The sequence below is a fragment of the Dipodomys merriami genome, unplaced genomic scaffold (genome assembly GCF_024711535.1).
Source record: "Dipodomys merriami isolate MVZ:Mamm:240054 unplaced genomic scaffold, mDipMer1.0.p SCAF_1, whole genome shotgun sequence".
Classification (NCBI taxonomy): domain Eukaryota; kingdom Metazoa; phylum Chordata; class Mammalia; order Rodentia; family Heteromyidae; genus Dipodomys; species Dipodomys merriami.
Window position 1 is genome coordinate 116,810,367 of NW_027202270.1, and position 25,434 is coordinate 116,835,800.

General features: G+C 46.1%; 1 protein-coding gene across 2 annotated transcripts in view; it reads left to right on the forward strand.

The window, feature by feature from the left end:
• Nucleotides 1-7,327: 7,327 nt before the first annotated feature.
• The window catches only part of Ptpn21 (protein tyrosine phosphatase non-receptor type 21), a 71,690-nt gene continuing 53,583 nt past the window's right edge, over nucleotides 7,328-25,434 (forward strand). Inside the window, exons 1-2 of one of the 2 annotated variants that reach the window (XM_070028363.1) lie at nucleotides 7,328-7,539; nucleotides 11,179-11,558. In XM_070028363.1, coding sequence (XP_069884464.1) covers nucleotides 11,379-11,558 — 180 coding nt within the window. In that variant the 5' untranslated portion in view covers nucleotides 7,328-7,539; nucleotides 11,179-11,378. Of the gene's footprint in view, nucleotides 7,540-10,411; nucleotides 10,466-11,178; nucleotides 11,559-25,434 lie in introns of those variants that run through there. The other variant, XM_070028372.1, reaches the window with a different exon arrangement.

Here is a 25,434-nt window from a genome sequence, read left to right on the forward strand (position 1 = left end):
TGGTTTTGGGGGGTTCCAGGTTATTGTAGGTGTTTCTCTCTGTGATGCAGCTTCATAAAACACATCATCAAAGGAGGAAAGGTACTGGATTTTTAGGAATATTAAACCAAGCCAGGCACAGTGGCTCATGCCTGTAATCCTAGCTACTCAGGAGGCTGAGATCTGAGGACCACGGTTCAAAGGTAGCCAGGGCAGGAAAGTCCATGAGACTTATCTCTAATTAACCACCAGAAAACCAGAAGTGATACTGTGGCTCAAGTGGTAGAGCACTCACTTGCGCTGAAGAGCTGGAGGACAGCACCCAGGCCCAGAGTTCAAGCCCCACAACTAACAAAAAAAAAAAAAAGAAAGAAAGAAATATTAAACCAGACCAGCATGTGGTCCCCACAGAATGTATAGTAAAGCCCTTGATCCTAGCTACTTAGGAGGCCCAGATCTTAGGCTTGCAGTTCAAAGCCAGCCTGGGCAAGCAAGTTTATGAGACTCTTATCTCCAATTTAACTACCAAGAAGATGAAAATGGAGCTGTGGCTCAAAGAGCTAGAGCACTATCCTTGAGCATATGAGCTCAGGGACAGTGTCCAGGGTCTGAGTTCACACCCCAGGACATGCACAAAAATTCATTCATTCATTGATTGATGCCCTTGAAATTACTTGGCCATGACAGGACACGTGCTATACTTTTCACATGTTCTCGTCAGCTGCCTGCCTGATCATTGTATATGGCTTGCAAAGATGTTCTGAATATCCAAATGGTCTTTGCCAGAAAAAAAGTTCCCCACCTTTGCTCTAAGGGACAGTATGAGACCAGACTACAACAAGCTGCAGCTGAGCTAAGTGGGCCCTAGGCTACCTTCCAACCAGAGAAGAAAACTGAAAAGAGCATTGCTATGAATTTATAGAAGCCCAAGTGCCCTCAACTCCTGGAGCCTGAGTCCTCTCATAGTGGTTCTCCTGCAGCTGCAGCCTCCGCACAGCTGCATTTCAGCTGGATTTCTAATTTGTATGTGTCTCTATATGGTATGGAAGGAAGGAAATGAGTTTCCTCCATCCTGGAATGCTTTTCTTTTTTAGTCATGGGGCTTGAACCCAGGGCCTGGGCACTGTCCCTCAGCTCTTTTGCTCAAGGCTAGTGTTCTGCCACTTTGAACCACAGTACCACTTCCAATTTTCTGGTGGTTAATTGGAGATAAGTCTCATGGACTTTCCAGCCTGGGCTGGCTTTGAATCATGATCCTCAGATCTCAGCCTCCTGGGTAGCCAGGGTTACAGGAGTAAGCCAACAGCAACTGACTCTTTTTTTGGGGGGGGAGGTCACTCATGGGGCTTGAACTCTGGGCCTGGGCACTGTCCCTCAGCTCTTCTGCTCAAGGAGAGCACTCTACCACTTGAGTTACAGCACCACTTCTAGTTTTCTGAGTGGTTTATTGGAGATAAGAGTCTCACGGTCTTTCCTGCCCGGTCTGGCTTTGAACCTCAATCCTCAGATCTCAGCCTCCTGAGTAGAGAGGATTATAGGCATGAGCCACCCGTGCCCAGCCTGGCTCTTTTCTTCTTTTTTTTTTTTTTTTTTGGTTCTGGTCGTGGGGCCTGACCTTTGGGCCTGAGCGCTGTCCCTCAGTTCTTCAGCTCAAGGCTAGCACTCTACCACTTTAGCCACAGCACCACTTCCGGCTTTTTTCTTTTTGCTTATGTGGTGCTGAGGAATCAAACCCACGGCCTCATGCATACGAGGCAAGCGCTCTACCAGAGCCATCTTCCCAGCCCCCCCCAGCTCTTTTCTTTTCTAAGTTCTTAATTAATTTGCATTTGCCCTTGTAGACTCAAAGATAGGTTAATCATAATGATTAACTAGACATTACCAATCCATTTGGAGTTTATACCCAGGTCTAAATTTCCTTGCCCACTAGATTTATATATTCACAGGGTGAGTCCTTGTGGGCCCAATAGTGCATCTTCTTCACTTTTTCCCCTGCAATACCTAGCCTCTAATACATGTTACAATTAGAAAACCCAGATGCAGTTATGTGCCATCTTTAGCATTCAGCTGGGCATACATGCAGAGGACTTCCCATACTTCCTGCCTCTAGTCCCCTGAGTATAAAATGGCCCCTGATATGAGAGAAGTGGCCTTGTCAACTCCTGCTGACAATAAACTCCTTTTGCTGTACGTGCCTCTGTCCCTGTGGTCTCCTGAGATGGTTGCTTTCAACTATTTCCTTGAAGCCCAACCAAATCCATCCAGAAAATCATCACTCTGGTGCAACTTGAAAAGGGCTGTGCCTGATGTCATGTTATGCTTAGCAGTCAGAGTTCAAGGTAAGGACTGAGATCAAAGGAAATTTCAGTTCCAGCTTTTCCTCATTCCTCCCCAAGGCAACCTCATCTTTGTATTTGTTCTAGGAAGGAGCATTACTTCAAGTTTGAGTTTTTTTGTTGTTGTTGTTGGTCGTGGGGCTTGAACTCTGGGCCTGGGCGCTGTCCCTCAGCTCTTCAGCTCAAGGCGAGCGCTCTACCACTTGAGCTACAGCGCCACTTCCGGTTTTCTGGTGGTTTATTGGAGATAGGAGTCTCACGGTCTCTCCTGCCCGGGCTGGCTTTGAACCGCGATCCTCAGATCTCAGCCTCCTGAGTAGCTAGGATTACAGGCATGAGCCACCAGCGCCCGGCTTCAAGTTTGATTTTTATTTATTTGTTTGTTTATTTATTTGCAGGGGCTTCCTGGGTATATCAAGCTGGCCTTAAACTCAAGATTTTAGATTGAGGGCTGGGAAGGTGGCTCAGTGGTAGAACGCTTGCCTTGCATGCCTGAGGCCCTGGGTTTAATTCCTCAGCACCACATAAGCAAAAAAGGCTGGAAGTGGTGCTGTGGCTCAAGTGGTAGAGCGCTAGCCTTGAGCTGAAGAGCTGAGGGACAGCGCCCAGGCCCAGAGTTCAGCTCCCACGACCAGACCCTCCCCTCCCCCCCCCCAAAAAAAAGTTTAGATTGAGCCAGACACGTGTGGCTTACTCCTGTAATCCTAGTTACTCAGGTAGCTGAGATCTGAGGATCACAGTTCAAAGCCAGCCTGTGCAGAGAAATCCATGAGACTCTTATCACCATTTAACCACCAAAAAAAACCCAAAAGCCAGAAGTGGAGCTCAATGGGTAGAATGCTAGCACTAAGCACAAATGCTCAGGGACAGCATCCAGGCTCTGAGTTCAAGCCCCACAACTGACAAAAAAAAAAAAAACAAACACCACCCATGATTCTGGACTGGAGGTATGGCTCAAGTGGTACAATGACAGCCATGACTGAAGAAGCTTGAGCAAGAGCAAGCCCCAGTAGCAGTACAAAGAATAATTACTTTAAAAACAAAAACAACCTTTAAGATTCTCCTTCCTCTGTCTTCTGAATGCTGAGATTACAGGTATGCACCACTAAACTGGACTCAATATGGGTTCTTAACAAAGGTTATGAGTTTATATGATGCAATATAGTAGGCATTCACCGTTAGCAATTCAGATTGTGTGTGTGTGTGTGTGTGTGTATATGTGTGTTGGTGTTGGGGCTTGAACTCACAGCCTGGATGCTGTCCCTTGCTTTTTCACTCAAGGCCTCAAGACTTTTACCTCAAGGCCTTCTACCACTTGAGCCATAGCTCCACTTCCAGCTTTTTTTTTTGGGGGGGGTTGATTGAAGCTAAAGAGTCTCATGGATGTTCCTATCTGGGTTGGCTTTGGATGGTAATCCTCAGATCTCAGTGAGCGACTAATATTACAGATGACTGCATCTGGAGTAGATTTTTTTTTTGGTTTGTAAGGAAATAGCAGTCTAGGAGCTGGGAAGGTAGCTTAATGGTAGAGTGCTTGCCTTGCATACATGAGGCCCTGGGTTCGATTCCTCAGCATCACATAAGCAGAAAAAGCCAGAAGTGGCACTGTAGCTCAAGTGGTAGAGTACCAGCCTTGAGCTGAAGTACTGAGGGACAGCACCCAGGCCCAGAATTCAGGCCTGATGACCAGCAAAAAAAAAAAAAATGAAAGAAAGAGAGAGAGAAAGAGGAGGGGGGAAGAAAAAGAAAGAAAGAAAAGAAAGAAAAAGGAAGGAAGGAAGGAAGGAAGGGAGGAAGGAAGGAAGGAAGGAGTCTATGGGGCTGGGAATGTGGCTCAGTGGTAGAGTTCTTGCCTTGCATGCATGAGGTCCTGGGTTCCATTCCTCAGCACCACATAAACAGAAAAAGCCAGAAGTGGTGCTGGTAAAGTGCTAGCCTTGTGCAAAAGCAGCTCAGGGATAGCGCCCAGGTCCTGAGTTCAAGCCCCAGGACCAGGAAAGAAAGGAAGGAAGAAAGGAGGGAAGAAAAGAGGGGCTGGGAAGGTGACTCGGGTAGAATGCTTGCCTTGCATGCATGAGGCCCTGGGTTACATTCCTCAGCACCACATAAGCAGAAAAAGCCAGAAGTGGTGCTATGGCTCAAGTAGTAGAGTGCTAGCCTTGAGCTGAAGAGCTGAGGGACAGCACCCAGGCCCAGAGTTCAAGTCCCACAACTGACCAAAAAAAAAAAAAATTAAAAAAGGAAAGAAAGAAAGAGAAAATAGCACTCTAGCTGACACTGGTGACTCTGGACTGTAATCCTACCTACTTAGGAGGTTGAGGTATGAAGATTGCAGTTCAAAGCCACCCTGGGGAGGAAAGTCTGTCAGACTCTTATCCCATTCAACTACCAAAAAAGCTGGAAGTGAAGCTGTGGCTCAAGGGATAGAGCACTAGCTTTGAGAGAGATAAAGGTCAGAGACAGCACTCAGGACCTGAATTCAAACCCTAGCACTGACACATGCACACAGACAAAAAGGAAAATAGTGGTCTGAAAGTGGAGGTATGGCTCAAATGGTAGAACCCCATCCTTTAGTAAAAAACAAGTAAGAGCTTAAGGCCTGAGTTTAAGCCCCAGGACCCACACACTCACACACCCATATACATCTATATGTTGTAGATGATAGCTTTATAGAAAAAACCTTTCTGAACTCAGGGATGAGGTAATACTGATTATTCCAGAAAAGATGGGTGTCTACCCGATGGTGGAATGGGGAGAGGACTTTTTCACTTATACTTTTTTTGGTGTATCTTTTAGCGGTTGAGCCATATAAATTACACCATTCCCTTACAAAGAACACGTAAGTCACTAATATTCTTAGGTCTAACACTTTGAGAGGTTTGTTCACAGGCCTGGTGGTAGGGATGTTACTGCCAAATGAACATGACTGAGGGAAAATGGGGCTTAAGTACTCGGTCAGTAAATGCCATCTGGGGACTGTGGGGGAGGAGGCCCGATTTAGTTGTCTAAAACACCACTTGGGTTTTATGATCATTTTCTATTTTTAAGTTTCTTTTATTTTCTTCCCGATTCAATTAGCAGGTTTTTATTTAGTGCCTCCTCTGTGTCCAGTACTGTCCTAGGAATTCTGGATGTAAAAGAAACCTCCAGGAGACAATTTTCAAAGCTGCTGCCAAGTTGCAGATGACGGGAATGGAGTGGCTAGAAAGTTGCTCTGGCAGGAGTCTTGAAGTCAGGCTGGTAAAAAGTAGAAACTGCAGTGAAATGGAAGCAGGGCTGATGGTCCTGCTGCCTGGGCAAAAGTACTTAAGGGGAACCTAAGAAGCACTTGAGAGAAAGAAAGATGGATAGACAAGTCCTCAAAAGGCAGGCAGCAGAGCTTCACCGTGGATTCTCAGTGATGACGTGGTAAGGAGCATGCAACATGGTGAGGGTTTGGATTAGAACATACCAGAAACAAAGAAAAGAAAGCATTCCTGAGACACTGCTTGTGCCCATACTGGGGCTTGAACTCAGGGCCTCCATGCTGTCTCTTAGCTTTTTCCCCTCAAGGTTGCTGCTCTACCACTTGAGTCACAGCTCTACTAGTGGCTTTTTGGGTGGTTAATTAGCGGCAAGAGTCTTGTGGACTTTCCTGCTGGCTTCAAACTGCGACCCTCAGATCTCAGCCTTCAGAGTAGCTAGGATTCCAGGTTTGAGCCGTGGGTATCTTGCACAGTGTATGTAGAAGTATCTGTACTGTGCAAGGACTGTGTCTTAGGAGTAGTAAAAACTCAATGTTTGCCCCTTGTTAGAGGTGAGACATTATTAATATTAAATAGCTATCCAGAAACCACAAATCAGTGAAATTAAAATGTGTACAAATTGAAAGGTTCTCTTGCCAAAGCTCATGCCTGTAATTCTAGCTACTCAGGAGGCTGAGATCTGGAAGATCAAGGTTTTTGAGGCCAGCCCAGGCAATGCTCCCGTAGTAGAGTTAGTGGAGTACCTGTGTAGCAAACATGAGGATGTAAATTCAAACCCCAGCACCCACCCCCTCAAAAAAGACAAAAAGAAAAAAGGGGGCGGGGAGAGAAAGCTTCTCTGTTCTAACCACTGAAATCACATGCAAATCAAGATCAAATACACTTGGTATGGTGCATGGCTTTACTCCTCAGCTTAGGTGTTGAACTACAGGCAATAAAACAGCACAGTAGTACAGTGTAATAATAAACATTACTAGCAGGGCCTAGAATTAAATGAAACTCCTCCCATATATCTTACTCTAGCTTATTAGGTAGTGATTATTGCCATTCCCGTTTTACAGGAGAGAGATCATGTCCAGAGAAGGTAAGAAACTTGCACTTGGTCAACCAGGTACCAACTGGTGGTGCAGGATTCAAATCCACACAAATTGACCCTGCTCCCTGACTCCCTTCCCCCCTCACTTCCCCTGGGGCTTACTGCGTGCGCCCACAGCTCTGTGGCCCAAAGGCCACAGCCCGGTTCTCGGGGAGCATCCACTTTTGTGTCTGGGGGCCGGCGGTGTTCTTTCCCACCCAGGGCTGACCGTACGTCCGCTGTGTGGAGCCAGCGCCAAGGGAGAGATGCGCGCGGGAGGAAACGAGGCACCCCACGGCAACAGAGTCGCGGTGACCATCCTCCCCGCTCCGCATTTTACTAAAAGCCTGGCTTTATTTGGAAACTTAAAATAATTGCGCGCGCGGACACACACAAACACGCACGCACACATGCACACGCACACATGTACACGCCCGGGCACGCGCACACACACATGCACTCACGCGGGGCGCCCCTCCCGCGTCCCGGAGCAGCTGTCCGCGCCTCCCCGGAGCCCCGCCGCCCGCATTCCAACTCTCTGAGGTCACGGGCCGCCGCCGCCTCCCGCCCCGCCCCGCCCCGCTCCGCCCGGCAGGGGGAGGGACCCCGGGCCCCGCCGCCCGGCCCGTGCGTTCCCCGGCCGCCCCGCGGGCTTCTCTGTGGTCCGCACTGCAGCCGCCCCTCCTCCCCCCACCCCTCCACGGTGATCGATCTTCGTCTCCGCCGCGGGCCTCGCCCAGGGGAATGGTCCACGGGCCGCGCTGGGGGAGACAGGAAGTGAGGCGCGCGAGCCCCATGAGCGGGTGCGGGCGCGGGTGCGGGTGCGGCGGCGGCCGCGCGCAGGCGCCCGGGGAGGCGGGCCAGTGAGCGCTGCGCGGCCCCGAGGATGCGGGAGCCGCCGCAGGTGAGCGCGCGGTCCTGGGCCGCGGCGGGGTGTGTGCGGGGGACGGTCGGCGCGCGTGCGCGGTGGGTAGGTGGGGGACCCCCCCCCCCTCCCCCCGGGCACCCGCAGGACGGGTGGCGGCGCCCGGACCCCGGCTGGAGCGTCACAAAGAGCCAAGTCTCGCTTCGGTGCCCAGGTGCGCGCCGATCTCCGGGAGCAATGTCTAAAAAGGGTCCCGAGCTCGTCTCCGCCGCTGCACCGCGGATGGCCGCGGCCCCGCCGGGGATCCGGGGTTGGAAAGCCCGAGGCGTGTTTGTGCTTCTCGGAATACGTGGAGCGCGGAGCCGGCCGGATAACTTCGGAGAGCTGGGGCGTGGGGAGGGCTGGCACGCGCGCCTTGCTGCCTTTTCTTGGAGGGAAGCCTGGTTACTTTGGGGTGGAGGGTGTGTGTGTGTGTGTGGGGGAAGAATGGGATCTGCAGATTCCGACTTGGGATTTCTGCAAATCCTGATTAGGTGGGTAGGTCCTGGCAGGCGCTCCTGCCCTATTTGTCTTTCTTTTCTTTTCTTTTTGCTGAGAAAGTCTTACGATAGCATCTGTTGGAAAACTCATTCAGAACATTTGGGGGCGCCTAGTGACAATCGCTGTTTGCCTAAAGGTGGCTAGCAGCCCTTTTTTTTTTTTTAACTCTGAAAAGGATCTGTTTTGTTTCTAGGACATCTTATTATAGAGATTCTACACACAGATGTTTGCTCTTAAGAAACATAGGTTTGATTTCATGGGAAAAAAAGACTAAAAAAGGCCATATGCTTTCCTCTGAGTGGCTATGTTAAAGCACCATTGGCAAATGACACGTGGTGAGGACTTTAATGGGGTGGGGTGGAGGGGAGAGTGAATTCTGCTAGGTAACTGTGTTCTAGTGTATTTGAGAGTGGAAGGGGATCTGGAGAGGAAAATCGAATTCACAAGTAGTGTGCTTTTTGTAAACTTGCACGAAGGCAACATTTAACACATTTATGGGTTTTCTTTCTCTAGTAACAATGGTTTTGTAGAGAAATTATTTCCTGTCTTTTTCTTTCAAAAGCTACTTATGAATTACTTGTTAGTAGTTAAATTATAATCCCAGACTCAATTACCTTTCAAGCTATTGAGTATTATTTTATACCGGAAGCAGTCCCCCCAAAGCATGTCTACCACACCTGGTTTTTATTATTGCCAAACATTCATGCGTTTATGAAATCATTTGGTAGCAGATACTGTACAGATCTAAAAATTAAGATGTGTAGGTCACTGATAAAAGCAAGCCATCCTTTGGAATATAGCGTGGGGGAAAATGAGCATAACAACTCTTTTAATTCATTTTAACATCTACCAAAGTATAAAAGAATAAACACTGGCTTTTCCTTATCCCTCTTTCTGTAAAACATTTCAGATCTCAGGGGCATCTGGAAGATTTACTCCAACTTTGCTTAATCAGAGCTTAAGTTAATAATTAGGTTACACAGCCTAGTATCTATTGTGTTGAAGGCATAGTTATCTATCTTTGTAGTGAAGAAACTATTATATTCAAATAGCCCCTAAATCAAATCTGTCTTTCCTTTGTGCACATACAATGTCAGGTCTCTTTATCAACACCACTTATTGGTAGTTTTGATACTATAATTTGTATATGAGAGTGGCATCTACCACTTTACTTTATGAAAGGTTATTGAGTATACATGAGATATGTATATAATCTTTTACATTACAACAGTATTGACTTATCAGGCAGTTTTCTGGTTAAAATTTTATTATTTAAGATTCTTAAGGTGTGCCTTTCTTTCCATAGTACTTCAACTGTTTATATTCCAGAAACCTGCTAGGAGCACTGAAAACTGCCATACGTATAGACAGTATTTTTATGGTATTTATTTTCCATTTCCCTCACTTGTAAAGTGTTTTTACCCACGGAAGGCATCCAGAAAATGTTAACACTGTTTTTAGTTGATTACAGCCCCCCTTCTTTTATTTATTTATAACTTTTTGTTTATCCTTCTGGGGAAAACCAGAGCTCAAAAAAAATAAAAATAAAACCAGAACACAAGCAAACAAAAACCAGAAAGAAAACCGTGGTCGGGCTAGGGTTGGAGATAGAGCTCTGTATGTAATTATAGCTTGCTTGTAATCTCCTTAAGGACAGGCACAGCTTAGGATTCGTCTTAGATTTCTCAAGATGCTCATTAGGCTGCCTTGTGCTTGGAGACGGCAATACACATTTGTGGAATGGAATTTCAAAATGTGAAGTTTGGCAAAGCCTAGGGTAATAGCTAAACCCTATTATTGTTATTATTATTTCCTAGCTCTAACTATACCCCAGCCCTGAGCTCCCCCATCTCCTCTGGGTTCTCAGCCCCAGTCAGGACAGGGACTGGGAGTGAGGGAGAAATCCGGGATCGAATCCCAGCTCAGCCACAGAGCCCGAAGCCGAGGAAGCCGCTTCTCCTGGGGCCTGGGTTCGGATCTGCCCTCCGGCCCCAGGGCAGCCTGGCTGGGGGTGGTGGTAATGAGCGCCATCGGGGTGGCTTGTCGACTCCTCTGGGGAGCGATCTGTCCCGTCGGTCTGGAGGTTGCCCTCCGGGGTGCTGGGACTCCACCTCCCGCGCCGAACCGCGCGCCGGGCTCCGCGCACCGCCCGTCGGGCTGCGGCTGGCGAGCCCTCGGAATGCGCCCTCCGGGAGCCCGGGGTCCGGTTCTACTGACCACGCGTCCGCCCGGAAACGCGGCGGCGGCGGGCCGAGGGTTCCGGCGCTTCCCGGCGCCTGGCAACGCGGCCGGCCTCGCTCCTCGGGCCGGAGCCGGGGCTCTGCGCTGCTGCGGTGCGCGGCGGGGCTGCGCTTCCTGGGCCTGCAGAACTCAGTCCTCCCCTTTTCACCCAGGATGGCCTTTCAGGCCTCACCTGCCCTTTCAGGTCAGCACCTGCGTCCAGCCGGGGTGGTGGTGGTGGTGATGGTGGAGGTGGGGTAGGCCCTCCTGGTCTTGCGTTTTGGAACTGCTTTGGTTTGGGGATGGGCTTTTGGGGTCTTGTGTGATCTGTTTATAAACAAATCATGCTGGTGACCTAAAATAGTTATCAACCAGGAAGTTTCGTTTTTTTCTTTTTGCACTCACCACCCTTTGAAGCTCACAGCTGCCTAGGCTTAGTTAGGGTGGTTCTTTTTGCAATTAATTTGTCTTAAAGGGACTGGAACTGGAACCTTAGCTGGGGGGTGGCGGGGTGGGACAGTGTTTTACCGCTTACACCACTCCCGAGATCTTTGACATTTGGAGTTTTAGGGAGCTCGAAAGACTTACCTCTCAACACCCCATCCAAAACAGGAAGATGACCACTAATGCTAACTACTAAATTTGGGATTACAGTCATGCAGGGCATTATCTCATTTAATCCTGACAATGGCCACAGGCTGTTATCACTATTTGTGGGACACAGTGAGGGGTGGAGTCTGATCCCAGAGCCCAACCCTCAGCTCTGATGATAAACTTCCCCAGTCTCCCTTTTTTTGCTAGCAAAGAGGCAAATGGTGTTCTTCAGTCACACAGCTCCACCGATGGTCATTTTTGAAAGCCCCGTCCAGAGGTAGTGTGGTTGATTTAATGTGTAACGTGGTGTTCCTCTTTCCTCAGCGCTGGCCTGGTCGTTCCTTTCTGGTGGTCTTTGGCGACTTCGTTGTTTTTTAATGGCTGCAGCGGCTGCTGGGTGAGCTGTGGGAGCCTGGACTGCAGTTCCTCTGGACAGGAGAGGGTCACTTCGTGCCAGCCTCTTCCTCACTGCATCGGTGTTGGGGGCTCTTCCCTCTTAGCCTCTCCACGATCGAAGGGAGAAGATGCCTCTGCCTTTTGGATTGAAATTGAAGCGCACTCGGCGCTACACGGTCTCCAGCAAGAGCTGCCTGGTCGCCCGGATCCAACTGCTCGATAATGAGTTTGTGGAGTTTACGCTGTCGGTGGAGAGCACTGGCCAGGAGAGCCTTGAAGCTGTCGCCCAGAGACTGGAGCTGAGGGAGGTAAGCTATCAAAGAGGCTGCAGGTTGTTGCCATTCTTGCCCATAGGGCACCCAAACACACCTTGACTGTAATGTGCCACTTGAGCCTGCCTGCCTGCCTGCCTTCATCTCTCCCAGTGAAGGAAGGGACCAGAGCAAAACAAAACAAAAGAAAATCCCCCCAAAACCCTGTCTGAGGCTGTGTCCCATAAAAGAAATAACAGTCCCTCAGCTCTTCAGCTCAAGGCTAGCGCTCTACCACTTGAGCCACAGCACTACTTCCAGCCTTTTCTGCTTATGTGGTGCTGAGGAATTGAACCCAGGGCCTCATGCATGCAAGGCAAGCACTCTACCACCTAGCCACCTTCCCAATCTGAGTCCCTAACTTTTGAACATACCATGTCCCCCTTCCCTCTCAAAAAATGCCATCAAGGGTCAAATCAGAATGCATTTTGGGCTACTGACGTCCCTTCCTTCTTCCTTCCTTCCTCCCTCCCTCTCTCTATTTGTCTGTCTATCTGTCTCTCTCCTCTCTTTTTTATGCTAGTCCTGGGGCTTGAACTTAGGGTCTAGGCACTGTCCCTTAGCTTTTTTTGATGAGTTGTGGGGCCTGAACTCTGGGCCGGGGCTCTGTCCCTCAGCTCTTCAGCTCAATGCTAGCACTATCACTTGAGCTACAGTGCCACTTCTGATTTTTTTTTTTCTGCTTTATGGTGCTGAGGAATCGAACTCAAGGTCTCATGCGTGGGAGGCAAGCACTGTACCACTGAGCCACCTTTCCAACCCTGTCCCTTAGCTTTTGTACTCAAAGCTAGCATTCTGTCACTAGAATCACAGCTTCACTCTCAGCTTTTTGGTGGTTAATTTGGAGATGAGTCTTAACAGTATTTTCTACTGGGCTGACTTTGAACCCCAGATCTCAGTCTCTTGAGTACCTAGGATTGAGTACAGGTATGATCCACCAGCACCCAGTCCCAAGTTCTTATTTTTTTGACTGCAATCCCAAATAAGTAAGTCCTCTTGATCTTTAGTGCAGTTTACTGACTTTATTTATTCATTTAGCATTCACTGAGTGCTGACTATTCCACAGGCCAAGATTCTAGACATGTCTGGTTTCCTCACCAACAAATTGTGTCACCCTGGGTCAGTTGTTCACATGGTTCACAGGAGCATAACTGGTGCCTACTTCTTGGGGTAGTGTGATTTAATGTGCATGTAAAGCGATAACCCTAATAACTAGTTTGTTACAGTAATCATAGGAAGTTTTACTCTGGGAAGTCCCTAATTTAGTAGGAAGGAAGTGTTAGTCTTCACATATCCACATAATGTCCTAAGTGTAAAGGCTATGGAAGGGCTGTAATTAAAACTAGGATCTTCCCTGTGTTTGGCTGTCTTGCTCTGGGGTAGGACAAAGGAGGAGAAACTGGTTATTCCAACTTGAATGGCCATGTTGTATTTCCAACTAGAAATCCTACATTATTTTTTGTTGTTGTTGGTTGTGGGGCTTGAACTCTGGGCCTGGGTGCTGTCCCTGAGCTCTTCAGCCCAAGGTAAGTACTCTACCATTTGAGCTACTTCTGGTTTTCTGGTGGTTAACTTGAGTCTCATGGACTTTCCTGTCCAGCCTGGCTCTGAACTGTGATCCTCAGATCTCAGCCTCCAGAGTAGCTAGGATTACAGGCGTGAGCCACCGGCACCTGGCTTTATTCTTAATTTCTTGTAAGTATTCTTAAGATTAAAAGCCGGGTGCTGGTGGCTCATGTCTGTAATCCTAGCTACTAAGGAGGCTGAGATCTGAGAATCACGGTTCAAAGCCAGCCTGGACAGGAAAGTCCATGAGACTCTTATCTCCAGTTAACCACCAAAAAGCTCAGGGACAGCATCCAGGCCCTGAGTTCAAGTCCTGGAAACAGCACACACACAGACACACACAGACACACACAGACACACACACACACACACACACACACACACACACAGAATAGACCGACTTGGCTCCTAGACAAATCAGTTGATCATTCAGTGTGGTGTGTGTGTATTCAGTATATATTACATAATACACATGATACATAATATGTATTTTATATACTATATAATTTTACACACACACACACACACACACACACACACACACACAACACACACACACACACACACACACACACGTTGTGCTGGTCCTGGGGCTTGAACTTAAGGTCTGGTGCTGTCCCTTAGCTTTTTAGCTCAAGGCTAGCTCTCTTACCAATTGAGCCACAGCTCTGCTTTAAGCTTTATGTTAGTTAATTGGAAATTAGACATTCTCACACTTTTCTACCCAGGCTGGCTTTGACTCCTGCTTATCTAGGATTACAGGAGTGAGCCAACCTGTGCCGGCTGACTTGCAGACCCATTGCTGCCAAATACATAGTCTTTTGAAGCTTACCCCTAGAGTTGGTGGTAGTGAGGAGACTGGTGAGGTGTAGTATATGGTGGCATAGGGGAAGGGTAGGGAGAGGGTCGGGAAAGCTTGCTTCTGCAAAGTGCTGTTAGAGCTGTCTGACCTGGAGGGTGGGCTAGGCAGACCTATTGGGCTGCAAAAGACTTCCAATAAAGAGAACAAAGGAGAACTGACCTGCTACATGTGGGGAAGATAGTGAAAGATTTTTAAACAGGCATGTGATTTTTTTTTTTTTTTTTTTGCATGGAGGGAACCTTCTAGAGAATGATTAGAGAGATGTAGTTTGGGTGCCGAAGGTGGTCGTCTAGAGTTGGATGGGGATGAAGAAAAATGGTAGAATCGTGAAGAAAAAATAGTGGCTATTTAGGACCAGACCTGCCTATTAGGTGTTGTGGAGGAATTAGCAAGGGGCTGGACTTGGGGGGAGGAAGCATAAAACAAAGAGTGGACTTCAGTGTTGGATGTAAATGCCAAATTGGAAGTGCAAGCTGGTTCTGAGTTGAGATGTTGAACAGATAGGTGGACACGCTTGTCTGCAGCTCAGGCAGGAGATGGAAGCTGAAAGGAAGAGGCCTGAAATCAGCAGCCTAGAGCCGGGGGAGGGGATGAGGCTGTCTAGGGGAGAGAAAAGATGGAGCAGAGTGCTTATGGTTGAATAGCGAAGATAAACCAGGAGATTACGCCTGTTTACCTGTGTTTCCTTCTTCCTCCTCTTTTCCTTCTCCCTCTTCCCTTCACCTTCCTTCCTCCTTCTTCCCTCTTCCTCCTCCTGTTCCTCCTCCTCCTTCTATTCTTCCTCCTCCTCCTTCTCTTTTCTTCTCTTCCTCCTCCTTCTCTTTTCTTCTCTTCCTCCTCCTTCTTTTTTTCCTCCTCCTGTTGCTCTTTTTTTTCCCCTATTTTAATCTCTTTTTTTCTATTAATTTCATCCAGTGGTACTAGGTTTGTCTACAGTCCCCAGGGCAGTCATTTTCCCAAGGAAGCATGGTGTATTTATTTTTGCACCACAGCATGAAATGTGCCCAATAAATTCAGCTGGACTGAGTCTACTGGCATTCCTTTCCTTCTGGTCAAGAAATCCAGGGAAGTGTCATCTCCTGTTAGAGGCCATCAGTCTTAGGGAATAAGCTGCTGTGGGTATATTACAAGTATGGCAAGTTTTTTTTTATTGTTGTAGTTGCTGTTTTTTTTTTTTAAGGCAGGGTCTCATTGTTCCTCAGTCTGTCCTTGAACTCTTGATCTTCTGCTTTATACTCTGGAGCTACCACACCCAGCCGTTTGTTGTTATTATTTGTGATATCTGTGCCCACATTATGGTGACTGACGAAATTCTCTTTTAAGATAATTTTTTTTTCTTCTGTGAATATTGTTTCTTCCTGTAACTGAAAGCATACACGTTTGTTTTGTTTCTGTTTTTCTTTTGCCAGTCCTGGGGCTTGAACTCAGGGCCTGGACACTGTCCCTGAGCTTCTTTGGCTCATTCTACCACTTGAGCCACAGCACCATTTCTGGCTTTTTCTGTGTATGGTACTGAAGAATCAAACCCAGGGCTTCATGCATGCTAGGCAAGCACTCTACCACTAAGCCACCTTCCCATCTGAGGGCATGGTATGGATAGTATGCATTTAATTAATTTTAATTTTATTTTTGTTAGTCCTAGGGCTTGAACTCTGGACTTGGGTGCTGTCCCTGAGCTTTTGTGCTCAAGGCTAGCACTTTACCAGTTAAGCCACAGTTCTACTTCTGGCTTTTTTGGTGATTAATTGCAGATAAGAATCTCACAGACTTTCCTGCCTCGGCTAGTTTCAAACCTTGATCCTTAGATCTCAGCAACCTGAATGGCTAGAAATTAATAGGCATGAGCTACTGGTGCCTAGCTTTTATAGCATGTTCTTGTAGCAGTAATTGTTTTCTTCCAGTAACTTAAAGAATATATGCTTTTTATAGCATGTTCTTATAGTGAGCACCGATAATCATGCTTCCTATGCATTGCTAAATTGTTTAAATTTTAGTATGCCATCTAATTTAGTAGCCACTTTTGAACCACTGTTTCCATGTGAGCTGAAAAAATTCATGTGCATAATGTCACTATCCATTCCCTTAAAAAAAAAAAAAAGACCTACAGTAATTATGGTTTAATGTTTTTTGTTTTTTGTTTTTTGGGTCCGGTCGTGGGGCCTGAACTCTGGGCCTGGGTGCTGTCCCTCAGCTCTTCAGCTCAAGGCTAGCGCTCTACCACTTAAGCCACAGCGCCACTTCCAGCTTTTTTCTTTTTGCTTATGTAGTGCTGAGAAATGGAACTCAGGGCCTCTGGCATGCAAGGCAGGCGCTCTGCCACTGAGCCACCTTCCCAGCCAGTTTAATGTTTTTTTAAGTGGAGGTATTAGTTTATTTGCTTCTATCTGGGATCAATCTAAACCAAATAATTAAAAAATTGTCAATATTTAGATTGTTTATGTATTTTTTTTATGCAGGGCATGCCTTTTAGAAAATTCTTGCTCAGTAAGATTATCATGACATTGTTAGGCCATCATGGATATCAATTAGATTTACCATAAACTGTTATTGCTTGCATCCTCTGTCATTGCTTATTATTATTATTATTATTATTATTATTATTATTATTTGGGGGGGGGGAGTCAGATCGGAGTTGAATTAGGGACCTGGACGCTGTCCCTGAGTGTTTTTGCTCAAGGCTAGTGCTCTATCACTTTGAGTTACAGCGCTGCTTCTAGTTTTCTGGTGCTTCATTAGAGTCTCATGTATTTTCCTGCCTGGGCTGGCTTTGAACCACAATCCTCAGGATTACAGGAACCACTAGCTCCTGGCCCATTGCTTGATTTTTAAGATGCTTATTCATTTTTAATTTACACTTGGTTAGATTTTCTTCAAGTTTTTTTAATACACAGGATGCAGAAAAGTATTGAAATGTGGTTATGTTTTTCAAGATCTTTTTTTTGTGTGTGTGTGCCAGTCCTGGGGCTTAAACCAGGTGCTAACCCTGAGCTGTTTTTAGTCAAACCTAGCATTCTACCACTTGAGCCACAGTTCTACTTCTGGCATTTTGCTGGTTAATTGGCAATCAGAGACTCCTAGACTTTCTTGCCTAGCTGGCTTTGACTGCAATCCTCAGATCTCAGTCTCCTGAGTAGCTAGGATTACAAGATGTAAGCCACTGGAGCATGGAAAGATTTTTTTTTTGCCGGTTGTGAGGCCTGAACTCTGGGCCTGGGTGCTGTCCCTCAGTTCTTTAGCTCACTCTACCACTTGAGCCTTAGCCCCACTTCTGCTTTTTCTGCTTATGTGGTGCTGAGAAATCGAATCCAGGGTCTCACGCATACAAGGCAAGCACTCTACCACTGAGCCACTTTCCCAGCCCTAAGATTTTTTTTAATATATATTTTTATTGTAAAGATACTGTACAGAGGGGTTACAGTTATATAAGCAAGGTAATTTCCAAGCAAAGTCCATTTCTTTTTTTTTTTTGTCGGTCGTGGGGCTTGAACTCTGGGCCTGAGCGCTGTCCCTCAGCTCTTCAGCTCAAGGCGAGCGCTCTACCACTTGAGCTACAGCGCCACTTCCGGTTTTCTGGTGGTTTATTGGAGTTAGGAGTCTCACGGTCTCTCCTGCCCGGGCTGGCTTTGAACCGCGATCCTCAGATCTCAGCCTCCTGAGTAGCTAGGATTACAGGCGTGAGCCACCAGCGCCCAGCTTCAAAGTCCATTTCTTATAGAGCATTGTTACCCCCTCCTTTGTTTTTTCCCTACCATCCCTTTCCTCTCCACCTTCCCAAATCCCCCCCCCCCCCTCAATTTGCAAAGTTCGTTTTCATCATGGAAAGATTTTTTTTTAAGGGCATACCTTTATAATCTAAATCTGTGTGTGTGTGTGTGTGTGTGTGTGTGTGTGTGTGTGTGTGTGTGTGTGTGTGTGTGTGTGTGTGTGTGTGTGTGTGTGTGTGTGTGTGTGTGTGTGTGTGTGTGTGTGTGTGTGCGCGTGTGTGCGTGTGTATGTACCCCAGTACTGGATCTTGAACTTAGGTCCTTATGCGCTTGCTCAGCTTTTTGGCTCATGGCTAGCATTCTTACCACCTGAGCCCCACATCTACTTCTGGCTCTTTGCCATCTCCACTTTTGGCTTTTTGCTGGTTAATTGAAGATAAGAGTCTCAAATATATTTACCCCGACTAGCAGATTCTCAATCCTTAAAAATGCTTAGGCACATTAGAAGCTGGAATTAGAGGTGTGAGCAGTTTAAGCTAAACCTGCAAAGTAGGTTTTCTTTCAGCTGTTTCTGAGTTTGTACATTAGGAAAAATTTTCATTGTTGATTTCATATATGACTTACATTGATAATTACAGTTTGAAAGTTGAGTTAAAAGTCATTCCTAGAATGACTGTCTGTCTTTTTTAGAAGGTAGATACTTTACCAAAATTTAGAAGTTTTCCAGTGCTTTTTTTTTTTTTTTTTGCCAGTCCTGGGGCTTGAACTTGGGGCCTAGGCACTGTCCCTGAGCTTTTTTTTTGGGGGGGGGGTTAGTTGTGTCATGGGACTTGAACTCTGGGCCTGGGCACTGTCCCTCAACTCTTCAGCTCAAGGCTAGTGTTGTGCTGCTGTGCCACTGTGCCACTTCCAGTTTTCTAAGTGGTTTATTAGAGATAAAAGTCTCACAGAGGGCTGGGAAGGTGGCTCAGTGGTAGAGTGCTTGCCTTGCATGTATGAGGCCCTAGGTTTGATTCCTCAGCACCATATAAAGCAGAAAAAGCCAGAAGTGGTGCTGTGGCTCTAGTGGCAGAGCACTAGCCTTGAGCTGAAAAGCTGAGGGACAGCGCCCAGGCCCAGAGTTCAGGCTCCACGACTGCCCCCTCCCCCCCACCCCCAAAAAAAAGTCTCACAGACTTTCCTGCCTGGGCTGTCTTTGAACTGCTATCCTCAGATCTCAGCCTCCTGAGTAGCAGGTGGCGTGAGCCACCTGCACCCAGCCCTGAGTGTCTTTTGCTCAGGGTTAGTGCTCTACCACTTCAGCCCCTTCTGGCTTTTTCTGTTTATGTGGTACTAAGGAATGGAACACAGGGCTTTGTATGTTAGGCAAGTACTCTACCACTAAGCCTCATTCCCAGCCCTTCCCATGTTTTTGTTTTGGATATTTGATTACCCTATAGCCAAATTATCATTATAAATCTCCAGAAAAAGTATTGTAAATTATATTTGTAGTGAATTCCTCACATGAAGGTTTTGCTCTTCTGCTTGGTAAGCTCCACTGGAGTAGGACTCTTATGCTTTGGTGTCTTAACAACACATACTTGACTGGATAAATACCTCCTTAATTTAAACTCAACATTTGGAGTGATAAGCATAGATTGCAGTTCAGTTTAATCAGCCTTTATTTGCCCTATTTTTATTTCCTGGAAAGAATTGACTATTTCAAAAGGTTTGTACGTTGGTACAAAGCACTGTATACCACTTTTTTTCTTCCCTCCCTCTCTTTCATTCTCCCTCACTCTTTCCCTCCCTTCCTCCCTTTCCCTTTCTTCTTCAAGGTTTGCTGTTGTAGTGCAGACTGGCCTCGAACTTGTGATCTTCTGCCTCTGCCTCCCAGGTAGTGAGTTAGCAGCTGTGAAGCACTGTACCCAGTTCACCTTTTCATTTTGCTTTTCTGAAGCACTTAGGAAGTGATGTCCTTCCAGAAGCTTCTCAGGAAAAATTGCTGTGTCAAGGCAAGGGCCAACTCCCCTACCCCTTGGAATAGTTCTCTGCTGGCCAATGGGGACAATTTTACCCAAGGTTGATTTGTTGGAATAAGTAGTGTGTTAGGTATTTCAAATATCCACTGACCTTATCTTGACTGTTATCTGAGTAGACCTCAGGAATTTCATGTGTATTTCCTTCACTCTTGGCTGGTTTCACTTGGACTCTAAAAATAACTGAAATATGTGTAAGGGAAAAGTATTTTAAACTTTTTTTTTTATCTTTTGAGCTGAGTAGTTGCTAAATAACTCATCAAACTGAGAAGACTGAAATATAGATGGGAATTAGTAAATCTTTTCAATTCAAGTTATTGCACCTTCTGAAAGATCTATAACATTAAATCGGCGTCCAAAGCTAGCTATGAATGATCAGAGGGTTTTCTTGACTTTTATGTTTGTTTTTTTTTCCTCACTTGGCTTAGATAATTAAGAATTAGACAAATAAGGGAGCTGGGAAGGTGGTTCAGTGGTAGAGCGCTTGCCTTGCATGCCTGAGGCCCTGGGTTCGATTCCTCAGCACCACATAAGCAAAAAGAAAAAAGCTGGAAGTGGCACTGTGGCTCAAGTGGTAGAGCACTAGCCTTGAGCTGAAGAGTTGAGGGACAGCACCCAGGCCCAGAGTTCAGGCCCCATGACCGGACCCCCCAAAAAAAAAGAATTAGACAAATAAGCAAGGGATTTATATGTATAGACATGAAGAGATATGCATTTTTAAAATATAATATATAATCATAGTAGTTATTGGAAACATGTTTATTTAAAGAAACAAGTTTAGTTGAATAATAAGTTTAAGGGCTATACATAGGTATTTTAATTTAAGAGACAATGGACATGTCACCGAATCTCTTATCATTAATCTGCCACATTCATTTCACTACCAAATGAAATTAAGGCTAGATTTGTTTTACCTGGGCAGGTTTGTGGATTAAGCTCCAAAGGTGTTTTTGGGGTGCTGTCTCTTGAGTTTTGTTATTGTCCTTGGTATGTGGTTTCAGATTCCATTCCTTTCTATTTATTTCAGTTTGTACTTCTTCTGGTGCTTAAACACAGGGCCTGAGTGCTGTTCCTCCTCCCCCCAACACTGTCATTGTGCCTCTTGAGCCACAAATCTACTTCCAGCTCTTTGGTGGTTAATTGGAGATAAGAGTCTCAGGGACTTTCTTGCTCTGATTGACTTCTAACCATGATCCTCAGATCTCAGCCTACTGAGTAGTTAGGATTACAGGCGTGAGCCACCAGTGCCTGGCATCTTATCTCATTTATTTTTCACAAATGGGTTATGCATGATCTTTTTCCATTTTAAAATGAAGAAACTGAAGTTGTGAAAAGTTTAGGTGGTTTGCTTAGGATCACAGAACTAATAAATAAAAAAGCCAGTTACCAGTTGTTCATTTCTATAATCCTAATTACCAAGAACCACGGCTCAAGGCTTACCTGGGAAGAAAAGTTCAAGAGACTTCTTTCTCAGCCCTTCTCAGCAGCACAGTGGTGTGCACCTGTCACCCAGGCCGTGGAGGAAGCTGGGATTGGGAGGATCAGGATTTCAGCTCAGCCAGGCAGAATTTTTTTTTTTTTTGTTGGCCATGGGGCTTGAACTCTGGGCCTGGGTGCTGTCCCTCAGCTCTTCAGCTCAAGGCAAGTGCTCTACCACTTGAGCCATAGCACCACTTCTAGGCAGAAAAAATTTTGAGATTCTATCTCCTTGGAGGGGAGCTAGGCTAAAGTGGTGGGCACCTGTGGCCCCAATGGTAACAGGAAGTCGAAAGAAGGTGGGTCAAGGATCAGGTGCATGCTTGGGTGGGAAGTGGGAGAACCCATCTCAAAAATAACTAGCAGGGTCTGGGAAGGTGGCTCAGTGGTAGAGCACTTGCCTCGCATGCATGAGGCCCTGGGTTCGATTCCTCAGCACCACATAAGCAGAAAAAGCCGGAAGTGGCGCTGTGGCTCAAGTGGTAGGGCACTAGCCTTGAGCTGAAGAACTGAGGGACAGCACCCAGGCCCAGAGTTCAGCCCCCACGACCTACAAACAAAATAAAACATAACTAGCAAAAATCCAGGCTAGAGATATGGTGGTAGTAGTTGTAAGCCTTGAATTCAAACCTCAGTATTGCAAAAACAAACAAAAGACAATTGGTTTTTATTTGGAAGGAGGAGGACAGTACCAGATTTGAATTCAGAAACTTACCCTTGGCAGGGGTGGCATTCACCCTGTCATTCATTGAGCCATGTTGCCAGTCTTTTTGCTTTAGCTATTTTTTTTTTTTTTTTTTTTTTTTGGTGGTCGTGGGGCTTAAACTCTGGGCCTGAGTGCTGTCCCTCAGCTCTTCAGCTCAAGGCTAGCGCTCTACCACTTGAGCTATAGCGCCACTTCTGGTTTTTTAGTGGTTTATTGGAGATATGAGTTTCACCAACTTTCCTGCCTGGTCTGGCTTTGAACCTCGATCCTCAGATCTCAGCCTCCTGAGTAGCTGGGATTACAGGTGTGAGCCACTGGCGCCTGGCTCGGTCATGGGTCTTAAACTCTGGGCTTAGGCCCTGTGGCTAGTGCTTGAGCCATAGCACCAATTCCAGTTTTCTGGTGGTTAATTGGAGATAAGAATCTTACAGACTTTCCTGCCAGTGCTGGCTTTGAACCGTGATCCTCAGATCTCAGCCTCCTGAATAGCTAGGATGACACCGCCTTCTGGCTTCTTTGGCTATTAAAGATAAGGTCTCATTTTTTGCTCTGTTTAGCTTAGGACTATGATCCTTCCTATCTTTTCCTCCCAGTCGCTGAGATTGCAGGAGTGAACGGCTGCATTTGCCAGTGAGTAGCTGGCGTCATAGGTGTGGGCCACTAGTTCCTGACCCATCCTGTATGTTTTAATCAGCTGATAAGATATCCAGAGGCAGTTTAAACTTTTACTTAGGCTGCTGTAGAAGAAACTACTTACTTCACAAATCCTCTCTGAAAATAGCATGTGGTAGAAATTATTTAGCTATCAAGGATTTGTGCTATAATAGACATCTAAAAAGTTTATTTAAGTTGTTGAATAGGGCAGAATAATTGTGTTATTTTGAATTAACTCTAACTAGGCAGGCTGAAACAATGTACAACTTATCTCATGCTTGCCCACTCACGCTGGCAGGCCTGTGTGCTTGTACCCACTTTCCTCCTTCCTTCCCTTCTTCTAGTTTTTTCTTTTTTTTTTTTTTTTTTTTTGGTCCGGTCGTGGGGCCTGAACTCTGGGCCTGGGCGCTGTCCCTCAGCTCTTCAGCTCAAGGCTAGCGCTCTACCACTTGAGCCACAGCGCCACTTCTGGCTTTTTTCTTTTTGCTTATGTGGTGCTGAGGAATCGAACCCAGGGCCTCAGGCATGCAAGGCAAGCGCTCTACCACTGAACCACCTTCCCAGCCCTCCTTCTAGTTTTTTCTACCTCCCTTTTCTCTCTCCAGCGTTCAGGTGAGTTTTTTTTTCTTCTCTTGCTTGGATTAAGTGTGCTTCCCTAGCCTGCCTAATTTTCTTTTTTTTTTTTTTTTTTTTGTCCGTCGTGGGGCTTGAACTTTGGGCTTGGGCGCTGTCCCTCAGCTCTTCAGCTCAAGGCGAGCGCTCTACCACTTGAGCTACAGCGCCACTTCTAATTTTCTTTATACATCTGATGACAACTTGTCTTGCTTCATTTATGTTATTTAGGTTTAAATAACTTTGTATGATTTAACTTTGCACATTTTAACTTTGTATGGTTAAATTTAAGCTGTACTTTGAAAGCAATAAGATGGAGTTAAAGTTTTTTTTTTTTTTTTTTTTTGTCGGTCGTGGGGCTTGAACTCTGGTCCTGGGCGCTGTCCCTCAGCTCTTCAGCTCAAGGCGAGTGCTCTACCACTTGAGCTACAGCGCCACTTCCGGTTTTCTGGTGGTTTATTGGAGATAGGAGTCTCACGGTCTCTCCTGCCCGGGCTGGCTTTGAACCGTGATCCTCAGATCTCAGCCTCCTGAGTAGCTAGGATTACAGGCTTGAGCCACCAGCGCCCGGCTGGAGTTAAAGTTTTTTTATTGTTATTATAAAGGTGATTGATCACAGAGGGGTCACAGTTACTTAAGACAGGTAATAAGTGCATTTCTTTTTGGACACTGTCACCCCTTCTCTTGCTCTGTCCCAGTTTTTCCCTCCCATCCCCACCCACAAGTTGTATAGTTCATTGTCAACATAGCGTCCAGTGCGTAGCACTGCTGCAGTGGTCACTCTGTGTCCCTCCATTTCTGAGCCTCTCTCTACCCTCCCCCAAACAGATAAATGAACAAACAAGACAAAAAGAAAAGAAAACAAAAATGGAAACAAAGAAAAAAACCTTTATTTCCATTTCCTGGAGTTCATTTTGATAAATATTATTTTATATGATCAGATGCACATAGGTATTGTGCTTTTGTGTTCTTTTCCTAAGAGAGGAACTGTGAATGAATGTCATTGTGTGTGAATGCCTGGAGTCCGGTACGGTTTATCATGTCCTAGTGTATTGTAGATCTTGCTTCTGCATATGAGAGAAAATATGCAGTTTGTATCTCTGAGCTTGGCTCACTTCACTTACCATGATTTGTTCTAGGTTCATCCATTTCCCTGACAAGGACATAATATTTTTCTTCCTGATGGTTGTATAAAATTCCTTTGTGTATTAGAACTACATTTTTTGGATCCATTTATCTATCGTAGGGCGTCTGGGCTGTTTCTGTATCTTGGTTCTTGTGAATAGTGCAGCAGTGAATATGGATGCGCAAGTGTCTTCACAGTATCTTGACTTGTGATATTCTGGGTAGAGATTCAGGAGTAGAAGATGAAGTTTTGGTATTTGGTGAATCTGGGTTCAGCTCTCACAAGAATGGCTCTTTATAGCCAGTGCTGATGGCTCATGCCTGTAATCCTAGCTACTTGGGAGGCTGAGATCTTAGTATCGCAGTTCAAAACCAGCATGGGCAGGAAAGTCCGTGAGACTCTTATCTCCAATAAACCACTCAGAAAACTGGAAGTGGGACGGTGGTTCAAGTAGTAGAGGGTTAGCCTTGAGCTGAAGAGCTCAGGGACAGCATTCAGGCCCAGAGTTCAAGCCCCATGACCACCACTACCACCACCACCACCACCACTACCAACAACAACAACAGCAAAGAATGGCTCTTTACTGGGTATCAGTACCAACTATTAAGAAGTGCTTGGTGCTTTCCATAGGTCAGCTGTGTGTGATATTGCCATGGTGCCTCCTCCTGCCATCTTGGTGATGGAGCAGTGCCTACATTACACTCGCTACTTTATACATGGATTTCTTTAACACTTTCCCATTCCCATTCATTTATATTATTCTGGAATAATATGCCAGAGAGAAAAATGGGTCTGACAGAAATGACTAGAGAGGTCTTATCATTAAGATGATTGAATTTGGAGAAGTAAGACAGTTACCATACCATCCCTTCCTTTCTTCCTGATGTGTACATAACAATCTTAATTCTTATTCACCTGTATTTTGTATTCACTGGTAATGTTTAGACAAGTACAAATTTGACTTCTTTGTGTTTTTACGGCTGGCACATCTTTTGAAGTCAAATTCATGTTTGGACGAACACTTAAGAATTACACATTCCAGGGGCTGGGAAGGTGGCTCAGTGGTAGAGCGTTTGCCTTGCAAGCCAGAGGCCCTGGGTTCGATTCCTCAGCACCACATAAGCAAAAAGAAAAAGCTGGAAGTGGCGC